General features: G+C 41.2%; 2 protein-coding genes across 2 annotated transcripts; one reads left to right on the top strand and one right to left on the bottom strand.

Annotated features, from left to right (window-relative positions):
• Positions 1 to 169: 169 nt before the first annotated feature.
• On the top strand, positions 170 to 16,211 carry tet2 (tet methylcytosine dioxygenase 2). The gene is made up of 10 exons (XM_088372669.1): positions 170 to 581; positions 7,282 to 10,049; positions 10,120 to 10,210; positions 10,289 to 10,382; positions 10,459 to 10,667; positions 10,908 to 11,058; positions 11,136 to 11,225; positions 11,389 to 11,526; positions 11,682 to 12,036; positions 12,108 to 16,211. Exons 2-10 carry the CDS (start codon positions 7,325 to 7,327, stop codon positions 13,463 to 13,465), a joined length of 5,211 nt encoding a protein of 1,736 aa, XP_088228795.1. The 5' UTR covers positions 170 to 581; positions 7,282 to 7,324; the 3' UTR covers positions 13,466 to 16,211.
• Positions 15,288 to 19,083, bottom strand: ppa2 (inorganic pyrophosphatase 2). The gene is made up of 12 exons (XM_088372675.1): positions 18,856 to 19,083; positions 18,543 to 18,607; positions 18,420 to 18,464; positions 18,280 to 18,333; positions 17,749 to 17,868; positions 17,562 to 17,648; positions 17,356 to 17,482; positions 16,957 to 17,084; positions 16,802 to 16,887; positions 16,654 to 16,723; positions 16,542 to 16,581; positions 15,288 to 16,461 (listed from the first exon to the last, which is right to left on the bottom strand). The coding sequence occupies exons 1-12, from the start codon at positions 19,046 to 19,048 to the stop codon at positions 16,439 to 16,441; spliced, it is 1,038 nt and encodes a 345-aa protein (XP_088228801.1). The 5' UTR covers positions 19,049 to 19,083; the 3' UTR covers positions 15,288 to 16,438.
• Positions 19,084 to 19,348: the final 265 nt, after the last annotated feature.

Below are 19,348 nucleotides of genomic sequence, written 5' to 3'. Positions count from 1 at the left end.
CCCTCAGAAAGAAGAGGGGCGGAGACATCTTCTCAGCCTGCCACAGTTAGACAGTTGAGACCAGTGCAATATTTAACAAAATGTGGGAGGGGGTGGAGTCCTGTCCTGAATCCACTCCATTGCTTGAGGGCAGCCATCATAGTGTTCACTATTGTGTGCGGCTGAGGGAAGAAGAAAAAGAGAGGAGGGCGCACAAGGGGGTGGGGGGGGGAAAGAAAACCTGTCCCTTTGTGTGGGAAAGACTCAGCAGGAAAGTGATTTTGGGACTATTTGGAGTTTGTCGGCAAAACAAGGGATCTTCCCCCTGACCCGCACGCAGTATTTTCGGGGTCAACTCCGAGCGCTTGGGTCGTGTTAAACCAGAGTTGGTTTCGGATTGTGAAGCCGGCAAACAGCGACACCCCGGCTTCGCCTGATGATGAGAGCGGACGTCAGAGTGCTTCGCATGAATATTGATGTGGAGGATAGTCTGTTTCATAGAAGAACAGAAGGAGGCAAGATGGCTGCCCTTTAGGATTTGTTACAGGGGAGATCCAGACGGTTCGTTGGAATTGGTACAAAGTGGAGGGACGTGAAAGAAGGTGAGGATTTGCTGTGGAGTGGGTGGGGGGGGATATTCTGCTTATGTTTTTTTTTTTTCGTTTTCAACAAGGGATTTATTTTTGAGAGCAAGGCAGCTAACGTCCCCTCGCAAAAAACAAGAGCAAGTATAATAAGGAGGGGATTTTAGATAAAGCTACTCCAACATGGCTGACATTTTTCTTTCTTGTTCTGCCGGCTGAAAGCAAGAAACACATTTGGCGTTCTCTTCGGAGTTTTTTTTCTTATTTTGAACACATATTGGAACATTTTGAATCTCAAGCTCCTTGTGCTTTGTTTTTTTTGTCCATCGGAAATAATTGCTGTCTGCTGCCTCTCCTTCCACAATGTTCCATTTTATTTTTAAATGAACACTTCAGAGGGAGTGTAGAGAGACAAGATTTTTTAAAATTATTTCTTAACTAACGGCTTTTTTTTTATCTGATGTTAAATTGAATTCAATAGTGCTATCTGAAGCTGACTTTTACACATCTATACGTTTGCTAGCACCGTTTTTGTGCGTGAGAGCAAAAGTCCACGTCGGACATATCGTGCAGTTCCGCACGGCAGTGCAGCTGGGCTACCTTGTGTTTCTCTGTGAATCTGCTTTTGTTGCTTTTGCTGGTGAATGACTAACAAGCAGAAAGGCAAATGTCTTTTGAGAAAGGAGATTTTTTTTTTGGAGTGGAAGGAAGCTTTGACTCAATATAGCCTTCATTTTATGCTGTATGATTTATGGTTTGTTTTTCTAAACTTGAGATAAGAAAGTAGCAGCCCACCAGTCATAACTCAAAAATTATAAATTGATCACATGATTCAAAGTGATAAATGTGTGACGACGGTTTGCATAACAAACGCAATTAATCCCGAAAAGTCTCAAGAACATGTCAATTCGGATGTGTTAGGCCTTAACAGCAAATATCTAATTAGTTGTTTTTTTTGCATTCACTAAGTGCTACTTAATGATTAACATCTGGCCAATTAGAATCTAACACATCTCCCTCAAGGATGTGTATTCGACTGGTGTATTCTACTGAGGACTGTGGAAATGGCGCTACAATGTGCCTCAGGTAATACTTGCTTCAAGATAGAGAATTTGGATTGGACCCTTAAACCTGCTAGTTTAACAAACTGGCATTGGTCACCACTGGGAACAAGGCAATGTAATCCTCATCTATCATGGAGGTCAAAATTATATTTTACACCATTAAAATACTCGGTGGTCTTTTGAGTTATCAAAATGGTTGAATCAGAAAGCTAATCAATGAGCTGTCAGAGCATCTTTTTAAATATCTGCGCTGCTGCACCCCAAGAGGAACCAAGGGGGGGGGGGGGATAGCGGGGGATGGGCCAAGCAGATCAATCACATTCACATTGCAGCTCTCATCTGTCCACACCTTCCGTGCGGCTCCTTGGCCAAGGCTTTAAATCCCCTTTATGCCACTTGCAGGGGGCAAAAGACAATTTGACCAACAAGGAAAGAATGTCCAGTTGCCATAGTGCGCCGCAACAATGCCGGCCACTTACAATACCCGAGCCTTCACCTCTGACCCTGCTGTGTCCAGCCCACGCATCATATTTCCACCCAGAGGTAGTTGAACAAATAACACAGGAAAACAAACCCAGCTTTAGACTTGCTTCTAGCTTGACTGCTTTCCTCAAACAAAATGGCGATATAGAGAGTGGTGTATTGATTTCTTCAGTATTGATTTTCCTTGCGCGCTATTGGAGGGTTGTTTTGTTGGATAGGAGAAGCAGAATAAGACCAGAACGGAAAGTAATCAGTGCTACAATTTTTGTTTTTTTTTGACATTTGCACATTTACTATTTTTAAGGATAATATTAGAAACAAATCATGCAGCAAAGGAGAGCTTGGTAAAGAAATAATACAAATTACTTAATAAGACAAAGGCCTCATGATTAAGATGATAAAGTGCGTAAGTAAGTATCGATGTCCGTATTTACCCCCGGTGAGGGCAGTGACGGAAAAACTTCCTCCACATGAGCGCACGCACATGGCCGCTGTGTTTACAAACACTATCGTAGCGTTCGCTAACGCGGCAAGCACCGGGTTACGTAAGCATCCCAAATTAAACACCGTCTTCGCTCGCCTGCGTTCGGACTTCCGACCGTTCGCTAATAGGATCTGTTTTTATGAGTTCTGCTGTCTGGAATTTGGGTGGAGAGTTAAAAGTTCCGCTACCTACGTAAGGAAGAGCGACACGGACACAATGTTGAAGCAAAAATGATATTCAGAAGCTGAACCGAAGCGCTTGAATGACATCACAGACTCCTTCTGTCGAGGAGTTTGAGCTCGAAATAAGGTTGCTGAAGTGAAATCCATCCAACAAGTGGTGTCTTTTGATTTGGACAGCCCAAGGGAAACTACAAGGTTTTACATCCTAAAGTGTGATAATTGGCGGGTTTGATTTCAGCTAAACTTAGACCGTAAAGAGATGCGATGAGAAACTGTCTGCATAGCTCACTGAAAGAGAAAGAGAGAAACAATGGACAGAGAAGCATGTAGACTCACAAATCGGGCTGCTGCCATGTTTAGATTTTCCCCTTATAAAATATTTCCTCTGTTTACTGTTCACCCCTATTTCCTGTTTATCTATCGAAGCGGGGTCAAAGTGGTCGCGCAAACAAAATGTTTCGTAAAATGTTACAGTGCTTCAATTGAAGGCAAGTGGCTGAATGAAATAAAATAAAATCATGCAATTGTTAATCTTTTCCGATTGGAATAATCATGAATGTAATTTCAGGTGGTAGGACAAGCCTATCGTGTAGTCAGTAGCGCTAGGGTAATGTTCACACCAGATGGTCTTTGGAGCACTCATAAGACGGTAACCATGGCTACCATGTGGCCTGAAATAAATTAACTTTTCTCCACGCACAGTTCATCAAGTGAGTCAGATATATTGACTGCTGCAAGGCGAGAAGGTCGGAGGGAGACATGCTGCTTTGCGAGGTGTAGTCTGGATCGGTTACCAAGCCGTGAAAATATAAAACAGAGCAATTGGGATTTTAATCGATGCTCTGAGTAATTTGATAATCGGATAACAGGAAGGGTCGCTTCCATTTTCATCTGTTTCAAGCAGACAGAACTTGCTTGACCAGAGTTTGATCTAGGCTAAGGTTCAACTGCTGTTTACTATCAGAGGGGTTGCCTTCTCTGGAAAAGAGGAATGCGACGAAAAAAAAAATGCTTGAGCCAGGTCAAAGGGGTTCTCAACTGTCTCCTTCAAGCCTCAGTCTAAAAGAGAGATAATAAAAGGCTTCTGTGTCATTTTTTTTTCAATCCTTCAACTTATAAACTAGTCAATGAATTGAAATGTCTATTTTCATAAAAGACTTTGGCTGTTAGCAGTTCATCCAGTTCAGCCGGTTCATGCAGTTCAGCCTCGCCTCTTGCAGGCAGTAAAAGCACACATGACAACATTTCGTTCAAAAGTTTCAACAAATCAATGACTTTGAAACCCCATAATAGTTCCTGATAGGAAAAACATTGACAGTCATGCATTTTCCATTAACAAAACTCATCTGGAAACAGTCCCACATGACCAAAACGTTTGGCATTATTGTGTTTATGGTGTGAGCGCATGTATGAGTGGCACTCTTAGATGTGGTTTGTAGAGGAGTCTTCAAGTTGCAAGGAATTATTTTCCCATCTTAAAGATTTCTCTGGAGTCCACATTTTAGTTGATTTACATGAACAAATTATGTAGGAAAAACCTAGTCTACTTTTGTAAGTTATTTCAATGTCTTTTTTGTTATTTCGAGGTCTTTGTGTTCAATCATTTTAATTTATGAAGTAAAACATATAATGGTGATAAAATAATTACAAGATGCGGAAGACAAATATAAATGCAATTACCTAAAAAAATAAAAATGCCGGACAAAGACAGCGAAAGAGGAATCTCGCCGCCAAGTCGACTACATCTGTTTTGCATTAAACATAAAGAAGAGTGAAGTTGGTATGGAGGAGGAGGAGGAAGTTCTCGAGGGAACCAAATTAAAAACAGGAGAGTATCTCCAATGTGCTGGGTTTGGGCTCATTTATTCACTTTATTTGTTAGTTTGAAAGAAGTTGTAATCAAACTAAATTTGAATTTCTCTAGAAGGTAAATCTACCAACATAGCAATTATTTATTTATATAATAAGTCTTAACAGGAAAGCAAAAAAAAAAGAAAAAAGATCAGTCAAAAAAAGTTTCCTTATGGACTCCAGATACTCCAGATTACATCACGCTACCGAGATCCAAATCACAAGAATCTGTTCTACTGTACCAGATTTGAAAAGCAGACCTCTTGCTGTTCAAAGCAAAGTCACGTTCGCAAATTTTTGAGCAGCATGAAAGATTAGCATGCGTGTTCCAGACCTCCACCTAACTTCCAAACATCTCCAAATGGAATCCATAAATTATCAGATAAACATTATTTTTCAGAGAAGCTTACTTTGCATCATGCACAAGTGCAAATTTGAAAAGAGGCCTGCTCTATGTCATTTAAAGAAAAAAAACAAGCTAAACATTCCCAAGATTCCAACACAACCTCTGCTTGTTTTACAACTAAGAATACATCAACGGTTAAACGCACCCCCCGCATCATTTTGAAGGATTAAGGCCATACTGCAAGACACAGGAGCCGTTTGTTTCTTAGCATCTGTTCATTCCAAGAGTTATGAGTGACCATGTGAGGTACATTTGGAAGCAGTGCAACAGTGCACCATGTGATGTGACTCACAAGTGTAAGGGGTTGGGCCAAGTAAGTTGGTCAGATGTGGTGCATGAATGAACATCTGTCTTGACAGTTGAGCGGGCATCTCGGGGCAACTGACGCTTAAGAGTGTTTTAACTGTAGTCCGAAAAACAACAGTTTTATGTAGTGTGGTGATAGTAGCACGAGTGGTACACGGGCTCCCCCTAGTGGTATGACAACGAATCACTGAGTACAGATCGGTTGTATTTAACTTTTTTCTTTTCTTAAGTATGTTTGAGTTTAAACTTGACGGAAAATTTGTTTTCAAACTTATTTTTGGCATTAAAAAATGTGGGCAGTAGGTTTAATTTTTTTTAAATATATTCCATATTTTTAATTGATTCCAGTAAATCTGTCTAGCCAATGACTAAAAAGAACTGAAATAAAATAAATGTAAGAGTCCATCTGGTGAAACTAGCTAGAAGGATATGGGTGAAGGCAAAAAACGAGAGAGGGAAGAGATAAAAGTTTGCATAGTCAGCTGGAATGCTAAGTTGTGCAAATATTGTCATAGATGTATGCTTTGCACGGTCGTTCTCTATATTTAGGGCTTGGTTGAATTTTAAAAAACTCTGGGACGCTAATAATTTGACCTAATTACACTTGGGCTAGCCAAGGATGATATTTCACTACCGCAGGATTGAATACAATACTCTCGACCCTTTGACAGGAGTGCTTTTTAGCCTCCTGCCAAACACTCAACCTGAATATTAGGAACTGGAGTCTCCTAGCAGCTGTTGTGAGGGAGTGAATGTCACATATGACCACCGTGTCACAGCAAATACATGGCATCAACTATCCACACTCATATTACACTGTCCCTTGTACTAACTACCCGAGACAAAGCCATGGTATTAATTTGGTATTTTTTTCCAGGGTAGCTTCATTAAAACATTTTTTTTTAATACAAATTGACAGGATAACCCTAACCCTAACCCTAACCCAGCCTGAAGAGGCTGTAACCAAGAAGGTGACTAGCTAGATTGCAACAACATCACTTAAAAGACATGTTCAAACAGCACGGGTCTTAAAACAAGAGAGAACTGGATGAATGACAAATAGTAGTGCAGAGCAACCTGATGTGCAATTACACGACACTGACGTCCGGAGACAGACAGCTCCGAGCCAAGTTGAGTCAAACATAAAATTGTATGTACATGATTCTTGTGGAATCTTGCTAGCGGGATGGGAAGAAAATATCATAGCATCAGAAAAAGCGTTCCAACCGGCACTCTCACCGGACCCATAGTAGCTTTTAGTTCAATGCTCATCTACTACAAAATAATATTCCGCAACTCTCATAGATATATGAAATCAAGAGGCTGTATCCAACACTCAGTCCAATCCAATAAATATAATTCCGGTGATCCTTGCCATTGCATGAGTTTGTATGCATGTGTGCAAACAGGCCAACATTCAGCTGGGATCTCTGGCTTTGTCCTAGGTTCACAAAGATTATTTTTTTTTTGTTGTCAGAGTGGGTGTATCCAACTGTGACAAGCTGCTTGGCTCCGCTTGGTTCTTTGTAAACCCCGGCGAGTCCCAAAGGAATGGAGCTACACTAACCTCTTGACTTAGTTGCTGATTTACAGAGCACCAGACCAGAAAAGGGAGGGGGGGAGCATTAGCCCTTAAGCTATCAGTTCTATGAGTCTAACAATTGCGTATGCCGTGTTGTACCCTAATAATAAAAAATTTAATTGTGTCGAACACATGGAAAGGCAAACTTCTGCAAACAGACAGCTGCATGTTTTGCTTTTGTCGGCAAGAGAAGATTCAAGACACTTTAGGTTGTAGATGAAACGGAATATTTGAAACTCAATTAAGAAAGTATAAGTAATCGCTTGGAATCGATGTTGCTTGGGATATAAGGTGAAAGAATGCAAAAATAAATCTGTCTTAAGCCTCTATAACCATTTTTTGAACATCTTTGTTTTGTAGGACGCAGAGAGGGCAGCCTGTGAATGGACTCTAAGCAGGCCAGATGGAAACAGACCAGACCAGACATGAGACGGAAGAAAGTTCGACATTCAAGAAAATTACCACGTCCTGCAACATCTCGAGCAAACTCCAGAATGGGGGGACCTTTTCAGATGGAGACCCTCTTCAAATTACTGGCGACAGAAACTGGAACAATTACAAGGCCAGCACAGAGGCCGGCTCCATGAAGAGACAAAAAGAAAACTGTAATGACCTTGGATCAGTACAGGGCCTGTTGGATCAGGGATCCTTTATGATGAATGGAGAGTTAATGAATGGAGATTTCAAGCATGTACTTGCTGAACAGTCATTCCTGGCCAGCCAGTCGAAGAAATTTAAAGTCGATTCGGAGATTTCTGAATTGACGAAAAACGCAGAATTTGAATGCCAAACGCAGGCAGAGCTCAAATTAGGAAACAATAATTGTACAATTCCTAATGGAGATCATTTTGCTCTGCCAAGAACAAAAGTCTCAATGAATGGTGCTGTCCTCACAACCTCTACGATAGAAAGTACACCGGGAGATCTGTTGGAGAAAACTTTGTCTCAATATTATCCTGAGCAAGTATCAATTGCCCCACAGAGGTCTGGGACACAAGATGCTATGAATGGGTCTCTAACTAATAAAGTGCCCGGTGAAGATCTGATGCCTTCCACTTTGACTTCAGAGTTCTCCAATTCTGCCCAGATGCTAAAATTGCAACGGCGACAGACTGAGACAGGTGGTATCCCTGAAGGAGTCGACAATTTGGACTCCGTCAACTATATAGTGAATGGATACTCCAACAATCATGAAACAGATTACCAGCAGAAAAAACAGCAGCACCAACAGCAGCCGCCGTCTTTCTCTGGCCACGAAAGAGTTCTTGATCAGCTTCCCGGTATAGTCCACTCATCAAATATTGCCAACTCCTTGCAACAACATAAAAATGCCCCACGGTGCTATCCCCATGACAAAAATTCTCAACAAACATATGAGAATGCCAACCAGGATTTCAATTTTGATTCTCTTCAGACAACTGATGCTGTTTTGCCCAAATATGGATCATCACCCAACTCTGGAGTACAGAATATGGTACAAAGCGGGAAACCGGGGTCTGGTCATGCTCAGCAGTTTGAGATTCAAGCCAACAATTTCCAACAGAATATTGGAAACATACATGGAGCTGACGGCAGGGGTACTATGGGACCCAATCCACAGCAAAGACTTCAGACAGCAGGATTAGAGAATAATCTAGATAACACAACACAGCAGACGGGCAATTTGTGTTCAACTCTCCATCAGGGTAGCTGGATGGAACAGAACCTTTCTAAGCAACAGACAAGTGGTATGCCATCCCAGGCGGAGCAGGAAAAGAGGGGGTTCCCTGCCAAGGTAGACCAACAGAGACGTAGCCTCCAGGTTCACGGTCCGATTTCGGAGGCAAACCCGGTAAAAAGGTTCGAGTCACCTGGAATCTTTAAAGAAACCATTCAGGGATTTAACAGCATCCAGGAACAACAACGCTTATCCCACCCACACTGTGCTTCAGTTCCTGGCAACAATGATTCAGAGTGGCAGCAATCAAATTCGAACATAAATTTAGTGCAGCAGCCACCACCCCAGACAAAGCACGATCAACAGGCCGGGGGGTATTACGTCGGTCCTATGCAGTCAAAGCACTTATGTGACAACCCTGAACTTCAGGACACATTGTCGCCTGAATTTTTCCCAACGCAGCAACAGCAGCACTATACTCTTCCACGTCCACTATCCCACCCGCCGCAATTTGAAGAACAACAACTTAAATCTCCGATATACAGACCTCACAGTCAGCCGCAGCCAAGTCAGGTTCAACTCAACCAACAACACAAAAACAACTCTGTACAACCCAGCAGTCACTTTACCTACAAAAACACAACAGGTAGTCATATACAACGTCAAAGATCGTTTTCTCCAAACTCAGGCAGCGGTGATTCTCGGCACTATCAACTGCAACGACCCAATAACTGCCACCCGCCCAACGATAAGGACTCTCGTATTTTGACTCAGTCGCAGACTTATTTGCCGCAAGGTGCAGTAAACCAACAGATACCAACACATATGTACCCGAAGACTGAGCACCAATTGAAGTCCTGTTCTCAGTTGCAAAGGGGATCTCACCCAGGATCGCCACTTCTCCACGGAGATATCCAGAAGCATGAAGCTCTACGGATGCATCTGTTACAAAGACAGGAGAGACAAGTCTCTTCCCATTCTACACAAAACACCAGAGATAGCAAACATGGCCTCCCTAATATAAAAATTGAAAACGAACCCAGGTTTAATTTGCCTAGCTCACAGCAGCAACAGGGTAGATTGCAAATCAAGCAGGAGACTCAACAGTCTATGTGTGAGAATACAAGGCAGAACAACATCCTGGCCTCCATGGAACAAAGTCTAAAACAGTACCAACTATCCCCTGTATTCGAGAAGAAATCATTTGTCATTAATTCCAATAAAGTCAAAGTGGAATCTTCTGGGCCCGTCACAATCCTGTCAACCAACACTGACATGTGTAAAGTGGAACCATCTGGAGTTGCTATGTCCATGACAGCTTTAAAAAGAACACCTGATTCCACGCCCACAAAAGAGCAACTCCTACAGAGATTCATGGATTCTCCGATGAAGCTATTGGACACCCCAGTAAAAAGTCTACTTGATACGCCGATTAAAACACAATATGACATTGCATCCTGCCACTGCGTTGGTGAGTTACCTATCATTGGTTACACTAGTGATAAAATGGTGAATAACTATTGAAATATCCCTTTACTCAGAGCAAATCAGTGAGAAGGATGAGGGCCCATATTATACTCATCTGGGATCGGCACCTACCGTTGCCGGTATACGAGAGGAGATGGTGAGAAGGTAAATGACAGTTTTGCGTGAAGTATAATCACAAGGTACTGTTTGATTGTAAGCATTGATCATTCTTGTTTTTTCAAGGTCGGGTTTAAACGGTGGCGCCATCAGGATAGAGAAAGTCGTGTATACTGGCAAGGAAGGAAAAAGCACACAGGGGTGCCCGATTGCCAAATGGGTAGGCACGCTATTTGCTGTCCGCAAAAGGAGACATTGAAACATGTGCAATAACTTCGGTTCGTCATCTGATTCAGGTGATCCGCCGAGCCAGTGCAGACGAAAAGCTACTGGTGTTGGTTCGAGAACGCACTGGACACAAATGTGAGACAGCCTGCATAATTGTGGCTATCCTGGTCTGGGAGGGTATCCAACCCAGCCTAGCTGACAAACTCTACCTCGAGCTAAGTGAAACGCTAACGAAGCATGGAGCCCTCACCCAAAGACGATGTGCTCTCAACGAAGAGTGAGTGACCGCAAATCAGAAAACAAACGTCGGTGGGCAAGGAAATTATAAAATCTTAAAAGCCTAAAATGTCAAATGCTAATGACCTCACGTCTGCTGAAATGAAAGCCGCAACACCGTAAAAAACAATTAAGTTACTTTAGGGACCTCTGTTTCCAAATAGGTGCATTACAATGCGTACCTGAAGTTTCCGAATTTGCTTACACTCAAACAATGAGACCCTCAAATTCTCCTTTTCAGGAGGACCTGTGCATGCCAGGGATTAAATCCAGATGCTTGTGGAGCATCATTCTCCTTTGGATGCTCATGGAGCATGTACTACAATGGCTGCAAATTTGCCAGAAGTAAAATTCCAAGAAAATTTAAACTTCAAGGAGATGATGTCAGAGAGGTATTCTCCATTGATTTCTTGTATACTTAATTTTATTCAATAATGCCAATTTAACAAGGGATCTATTTGGGTTTTAGGAAGAGAGACTGGAGCAAAACTTTCAACGTCTGGCCACCTTACTGGGCCCCTTGTATAAAAATATGGCACCTGAAGCTTATGGAAACCAGGTGAGGACTAGTTTATAATCAGGTTGAGATTATTTTGTATTGCTTGGTAAACCACATCCATCGGTTGTCTAGTACCTAAGTATAGTATACTGCATCTGTATAATTAACGATAATACTTTACAAAGAGTCAATCTGAGTGAAATTTGGTTGTTCCTGGAAATAGGTGGAACATGAACACAGAGGACCTGATTGCCGTTTGGGGTTAAAAGAGGGGCGTCCCTTCTCTGGGGTTACTGCTTGTCTGGACTTCTGTGCTCATGCTCATAGGGACCTTCACAACATGCAAGGGGGCAGCACTGTGGTAAGTTAAATATGTTTGTCCAGGTTTATTGTACGTTACACAGGAAAACAAAACATCAGAATATCTTAAAATCTCTCCACAAATGTTTTAAACTAACCTCTGTTTTGGGTTCTGATGTCCTAAATGAAGTCGTTAACTCATTCTGTTCTTTCTAGGTATGCACGTTAACAAGGGAAGACAATAGAGAGATTGGAAAGATACCAGAGGATGAGCAGCTCCATGTCCTACCACTGTATAAGGTTGCCAGTACGGATGAATATGGCAGCGAGGAGGGTCAGCAGGAAAAAATGAAATCGGGTGCCATTCAAGCCCTCAGTGCCTTCCGCCGCCAGGTGCGCATGCTCTCAGAGCCCGCAAAGTCTTGTCGGCAAAAAAAGCTGGATGCTAAGAAAGCGGCGGCTATCAAGAATACCATGTTAGACAACTCTCATGATAAGTCAGAGAAAGTTACCCCGTCGAAAACAAAACCTGGGATTTGTGAAAACATCACTCTAAGCACACCTGTGCAAGGTAAAACTTTTTTGACTTTATCATTTCTGGCATTGCCTTTTATATCAGCTCATTCTTGGGATCTGTTCCAGGTGCTATAGGGGCCTCTCATCATCCAGATCAACCAATGGAACCCCATGGAGCTCACTCTTTGCAGCATCAACAGCACGGAAACATTCTTACCTCTTATCCCGGTGCACCGAACGCTGCCAAATATCCCAGGTTTCCTGGTTATCCAGGATCATTTCCAAGCACTTCAAAGCCAGGGAGCATGTTTCATCATCAACCCTCAACACCAGCAAACCATTACCCTTCCCCGGTCCATGCACCCAACTCGTTCATTGATGGATCTAAACAATCATACCCGGTCTATCAGTGCAATGGCGGAATGCCTCTTGATAACTACCATCCGTACTATGCTTCGAACCAAAAGCAACTGGAGATGTATCAACAACAACAACAACGACAAGTGTTGTACTCTGAGCAGCAGTACGCGGCACATCAGCGTTACGAACTCAATTATCCGCAAAATTACGCAGATCATGGTTTACAAGTCAATGGCTATAACACGTGCAGCATGAGGCCAGTTCACCCCATGAGGGCCTTCAGTCCCTGTAGTCCGAACGGGGTCGCTGATCCTCATTTCATGGACCCCCTTTCGAGAGCGCCTTCTGCCCACAGACTTCGAGAATATACAGCTGCCGGGAGTAACGGCAATCAGTTTGGATCGCCAAATCCATACTTTGGGAGTCCTCAAATGTTCCCCCCAGGCCAACGACCATTCCATATGCAAGTTAAGCAGGAAATGGGTATTGCTAACCCAAAGATGTTTGGTGCTCACTTAAGTGGTGCGTGTTTAAACCCAGAAACACAGACGGGATTGGGTCTGCTCAACGGTAGCCCCATGGTGACTGGTATTAAACAAGAGCCTGGAACCCCACAGAGACCCACAACCCCACCAAAGCCGCCAGAAATTTGGTCAGATAATGAGCACAACTTCTTAGACCCTGATATCGGTGGCGTGGCAGTGGCACCAAGTCATGGCTCAGTCCTCATCGAATGCGCTAAACGGGAGCTGCACGCCACCACACCTCTGAAAAATCCTGACCGTCATCACCCAACACGCATATCCTTGGTCTTCTACCAGCACAAAAATCTGAACGAGGCTAAGCATGGGCTGGCCATGTGGGAAGCAAAGATGGCTGAAAAGGCTCGAGAAAAGGAAGAAGACGCGGAGAGGAATGGTGGTGAGGGCACGCCAGGGAAGAGCAACAAGAGGGGGACAAAGCGCGAGCATCCAGAGATGTCAGAATCTCTTGGGGAGCCTCCTTATAAGCGTTTTATCAAGGCACTCTTTGAGGGATCGTCATCGTGTACAACCAACACCTACGTCAGTACATCTCCGTATGCCTTCACTAAGGTCACAGGACCTTATAGTCACTTTGCTTAAAATACCCTCAAGAAAATAAAAAAAATGAAGGTGCTTTATTTATGCTATGACCAACTGCAGCACTGGCCTCGTACAAACACTCCTAACCGGTTCAGGTGTTTTATATTTTTAACAACTGAGCTTTACTTGTTGACCCTGCTATGGATGTATTTATTTTTGTGTTGCAATTTTTGCAAGATACACACTGTTAAAACATCTGGTGCTTCTCAATTGTACACACAGACCTAGTTTTATTTTTTTTATTTTTACTGGAAACAAAGCTTTGGTGGTTTTATTCTATAGTTTGAATACTTCAACAATGGCATTGAATGCCAAATTTGAAAATGACAACTACAAGGTGCTAATGATGTATTTTTAAAATGTATTGATACGACACATGAAATAATTTAATAGGAAATCATGGAAAAAAAATAAATTGAAATCGCTAGCATCAAAATTGATGTGCGTCAGTGTATCTTGAGCACTTTGATTATAAAAACTATGCGAAAAAAAATTACACGTAAAAATGAATCAATGTAATAATTTGCGAGCACCCTTAAAGTAAAACAACACAATATTTTTGTTCGGAATTCCTGCAAAAAAAAAAAGATCTTTAGATCATATTGTGTTGGAGCTTTTATGGCCACTACACATTGAGCCGTTCAAATGGTGCTATTTTAAAGATGGAGAAACAAAAAAAAGCTTTTTATCATCCAAGGTTTTCCAGTTTAACTGTCAGCAAAAGTGTTCCTTTCGGCAAGTTCGTTGAACCGACCTGAAGTGTGAAACTTAAGTGTAGTTTTATGTCTGTGGTGCTTAGCTGATGTGCTTTTTATACACTGAGGAGGAGCATGGGACAGGGTAAGCTTGGTGTCACTTTTCAGAGGGCAGCTGGCTTGCTGTGGCTTCATTCTTGTAATCTAACTGTAAAATAAATAGGTGAGATGTGTACAGTAAGTTAAATTCCCTTTTTGGAATTACTGTTCTAAATTGTGTTTGTTGTAAAGAATGCGCAAAGTCTATGTCATTGTTTTTCTTTGTGTTCCGATGGATTTTGTTTCATGGGGTGCTATTGAACCTGTTAAAACATACAATGTGAGACTCTTTAGGCGGTGAGAGGAAGGCTGTTAAATATTGTATAGTACCAACCAGTCATATACCTCAAAACCATTTTGGCAATAGGAAAAAGAAAAAAAAAAAAAAAATCATATTTGTTTTAAATATTTTTGGGTTACAGTTTAACTGCATGCCACCTAAAAGGCGGAAAAGTTCTTATCTTACTTTCATACCTACCTGCAAGAAAATTTGAATTGTTAATGTTACTGTAAAATCAGGGACACTTAAAAAGAAAATGTACATTATTTCCTGTATTTGTTTTTGTCTTTTTCCTCATTCAGGGATGTGCCGTTGTATTTTGTGTTCCGGTTCATCTTTTCTAAAATACGTCACACAGATTTTTAGTGAGGGGGGAAAAAAAGTTCCTGCATTTTTATTTTTTTTATTTTTTAGCTAGTAGGATGGGTTTTTTTTCCTCAAATGAACACAACGTATATGCACTGATGTGACTAAAGGGAAAGTATGATAGTGAATAAATTAAGAGCAATTTATTTGCTTTTGCTACGAGGCAAAATCAAGGCAGTGATTATCGTCTTTGTGCCTGTGTATAGTTCAATTTATTTATAACCACTAAGCAATTGTATGATTTTTCCTCTTTATTTTTTAATTAATGTGATATATAATGGAATGACTGTAACATTATAGTAACAATTCACCCACTCTTATAACAAATTCATTTTCTGAAAGCACTTCAAATTTTTTTCAGAAAAAAAAAATGTATATGTAATAAAGTACAAAATGTTTTATTTAAAACAGGGTGTAAATGGATTTGTCACATTGTACAGAGAATATCAAGAATGATTTTTTTTTAGAACTTGAAGTGAACATTGGTTCTTCGAGGCAAATTGACCCACAAATGATCGAATCACAAAGAATCAATTTCACACTCAATCTCATCGTAATGTTTACTGTTAGCGCGACAAATATTTGAATTTATATTTTTGAGTTTGTAGAAATCCAGTGATGTGTTCATTGTACAGAGCCCAGCAACAGTAGCAGGTTGTGGTGAGGTGATTTAAGAGATTTAGCAGGTGGGGGAAAAAAAAAAAAAAATGCAGAGCCATACTTGAAGCTGAGTCAGCAATGCTTGAATGACTTTCCGGGTATAACAAGAGTACTGCACGTACTTGGCTCAAACAACTCGAAGTTCTCTTTTTTTTTTTTTTCTTTTGCAGGCGGACACTAAAACTTATTTCCTGTTTTCTTTCTCAAGGCTTCTCTTGTTCTCCTGAAAATTGGTATGCTCCATAAATTGGATTAAAAATAGGTATGAAACTAAGTATTGTAATGTACTGAATGCAGTTTATTTCAAAGCTGTTATTATATCATTGCTGATATTGCCAAGGTGTGGGTGTTTTTTTTTCCTCTAATAAATCTATATTTATTTAAAGCTATTTGACTTGTATTAAAAAAAAAATCAGTTTTACCATTCTAAATACATCCCTAGTTTCAAATGTTTGTGTATGCTCCTTTTACATCATTCGTTGGATTTATTCACACATTTGGTGCGGATTCGTGCAAATCTTTGATGTGTCAAGAAAACATAAAAATGTACAGTAACATATCCAACTAACTACCTCAACGAAAAAGACTGTTATCTCTGTGATTACTAACGCACGATTAAAATAAAATGACATGACGGTGATCAAAACATGATATTTCATTTGTGATTGGACACGGAAGTTCATATTGATAGAAAGTAACATTATGCTAGGTTAAAAAAAAAATTTTTACTTAGCCTGACTGGACAGCAAACATGGCATTCGAAAGAGATGACGATAGATCCTTACCAGTCATTATTGATACTGCTAAAAAACAGTAAGGCGCCATCGATACCAAAGTGACATTTTGCGTCCGTCTTTTCAATTTCCTGATCACTCAGACAAAATGCCACTTGTCCACTGTACAGGAAGAAGTACAGAAAGGGCATTTACAAAAGTGTGTGGAGTTTGGAAACTCAAATAAGTCATCATCTACTTACCTTCTGGCGAAACACTGTGCGCACAAGCAAACACAGGCGCCTGCGTAAATAAAAAGTTGCATTTAGCAATGACCGAATATTGTTGATGTCCGATCTTCTATATAAGTCTCACCGACTGAATTACGTCTTTAGCCTCTTTTGCGCTGCAATTGAAGGGACTGTCAGAGCATGATACATTTTTACTGTGGAAAACAAAACAAACCAGGCATGAATTTCAATCCAGAGAAATTCCGTAAGGTCAACTCTTAAAAACATCTTACCATTCAATCCCACTACTATTTGTCGATTTCTGCACTAGTGCCCTCCAGTGCTCATGTGTGGATTTGATAATCTCCACAGCAAAGTCCTTAGGATGACGAAACAAAGCCTCACAACCAAGTTCTTACAAATGTTTATATCCAATCTATTATCATACCTTATCTTGAAACTGAGCGTTGAATCCAAACTGGTTTTCAGGCTTCCCATCCGGGACCTTATATTTCCTGAACCAGTCGACGGTGGCCTCTAAATGACCAGGCCGGCTTTTGCGGACATCATCAATGTCTAAGTAAAAAGCAGAACTGCTGCAGATGATTTTGTCTTGGCCCACATCGATAGAAAGAGTTTATTGATCAGTTGCGGATGCTGACTGAAGTTGAATAAATGAGACAACTCGTATATAAAGTTGCACCCTGAGAGAATCTCGTAGTGAATTGTTGACTGTACGCAACCACTATGTCTAAAATGAAAACGTCATTTTGATGATAGTGTCAGCGCCATTAGGACTCTGGCTAAGGTCATCTGATGTAGAGCGAACAAAATAAGTCCATTTTACCATTTAGGCTATTGGCCTCAGGGTCGGCCGCATTGATAGCGATGACCTTCCAGTCCATTTCGCCCTCGTCGATCATAGCCAAGATCCCAAGCACCTTCACTTGAATCACCTGACCGGGAGAGCACACCTAAAAGGACAAGCCAGAAAATAAGCCAAGCAAAGAAACGTTCCCAAGAACCTTTCCATGTATCGAGAAGTCTTCTCACCTGCATGCCAATGTCACAAATGTCAATCGGGTCATTATCGCCGCAGCATTTTGTTTCCGAGTCCATGTGGTTAGGGTCCTCCCACGTCTTCTCCGACGAATCGTGTAAAATTATAAACAATTGAGTAATAACTGTGCACAAACTAATTAGCATTAGCGCCAAGGGTACGAAGGAATGCACGCCTTACCTGCGGAATGGCGCCGTAGTTCCAAATATAGCCTTTATGTGGAAATATGTTGGCAACATATCGGAGTTTGCCTTTCTTTACATCTTGCTTAATGGGATTCAGTGGTTCCTTTGTCGCAATCTGGAAATGGTTGAACTGGTGAAGGAGTCTGGTTCTTTTTTCGTGTGTGTGACTACACGCGGATCCCTCGTAGTCAGTGCGAATATTTCCGCAATTTCTCATCTTTAGTAATTGCAGTAATACTCGTAATTTTTTGGAGGGGGGTCTCGAATGTTTCTTCCCCGCTTCTTAGGATGAGGTCAAGTTTTATAGACAAGAGCAACCCTATATTTTGAAATGCTAGAATATGGATATTTCAAAATGAAATAAAATCAAGGAACATTTTGTACACTCTCAGTCAATGATGTAGTTTAAATCTAACAAAAAGAAATCACGTAAATGAATTTCATATTGAAGAAATGTATTCAAGCAGTAGACTATATATTCTATTTTCAAGGATTTTATATTTCTAAATTTTCAGGGTCTGCTTACCTCCATCTTAGCGTTGGTCCAGCGGGGTACCTCCACCACCATGTTGAAGAGCTCCTGAACATACACAGACCTTCATGAAGTCCTTATTGTAGCGTAAATTTAACAAGACGCCATTCTTATAAGAACTTATCCGAACGTACCTCACTCCCGTTCCTCTTGGCCTTCTTGGCTGGCAAACCATTGCACTAGTGAAAGAACATGTCACATACAGTATATATTTTACAAGTAGAAAAAGGCCATTATAATGCCAAAATAATAGTTACCTGTTCTTCCTGAGCTATGAGGGGGATATCATGGAAAGGAGAAATGTAGTTGCCATCAGAATTTTCTTGGGGAGAACATAAAAAAAGATGTCAAGCTAACACAGACGGTTTGGTGACGAAATAAAATAAATACGAAAAGTATCAGGATGCACCCCTGGAATATTTCTTAAACTCCAAATGTGCTTTAATACTGACGTTACTGACAAGGGCAAAACTTTATCAGGAACCTTCCAGAACCCCCCAAGACCATGAAATTAATTTCTGAGGGGGTGTGTTTATGTTTATGTCATGACAATGGCGGTTCTTCACTTACTAAAATAAATCCGGTACTCTGGGGTGTTTGGGCTTCCTCTCTCCTCTGTTTGATAGTGCATCGTTTTTCTCAACGTGTACAAATGTGGCACGTAGGCGGCACGGCAGAGGAGCTTGTGTCCTAAATGGGGAAACGAGTCCACAAATGCCCGGAAGACGTAGCCTGAGGAGCGGAGTAATAGCGGCGGTCTCATGGCTGACGCTTTTGCCGCCACTTCCTGCTTTACAGCGGTTAAAACACTTCCGGTATGACCTATTAAAAAAAATTATAATAAAAAGGGTATTCTCACGATAATGCGACATATGACGCGTAGTTTATGTAAATTTAACTGTTGGGCGCTGAATAAGAAATAATTGAAAAGCTTAGCCAAACCACGGTTGAAGAAAAACGGTTCTGAATCACGGCTTTAATTTGATGGGAAAAACCGGAAATTAAGATTGTACTTCCGTTCACTCATGTCGCCCACCCAAACAAGCCTCTGACTCTAAGGAGC

The sequence above is a fragment of the Syngnathus floridae genome, chromosome 4 (assembly GCF_059516105.1).
Source record: "Syngnathus floridae isolate MCC-2025c chromosome 4, RoL_Sflo_1.0, whole genome shotgun sequence".
Lineage (NCBI taxonomy): Eukaryota > Metazoa > Chordata > Actinopteri > Syngnathiformes > Syngnathidae > Syngnathus > Syngnathus floridae.
This window is presented reverse-complemented; position numbering and strand designations above follow the sequence as displayed.

Coding starts and splice junctions, on each gene's coding strand:
- tet2 (XM_088372669.1), top strand. CDS start 7,325: ATGGAAACAGACCAGACCAGACATGAGACGGAAGAAAGTTCGACATTC. Junction 10,211..10,288: donor CGAGAGGAGATGGTGAGAAG/GTAAATGACAGT, acceptor TGTTTTTTCAAG/GTCGGGTTTAAACGGTGGCG. Junction 11,059..11,135: donor AAGGAGATGATGTCAGAGAG/GTATTCTCCATT, acceptor TTTGGGTTTTAG/GAAGAGAGACTGGAGCAAAA.
- ppa2 (XM_088372675.1), bottom strand. CDS start 19,048: ATGAGACCGCCGCTATTACTCCGCTCCTCAGGCTACGTCTTCCGGGCA. Junction 17,869..18,279: donor GGACCAACGCTAAGATGGAG/GTAAGCAGACCC, acceptor AACCATTTCCAG/ATTGCGACAAAGGAACCACT. Junction 16,888..16,956: donor ACGCTCAGTTTCAAGATAAG/GTATGATAATAG, acceptor CGTCATCCTAAG/GACTTTGCTGTGGAGATTAT.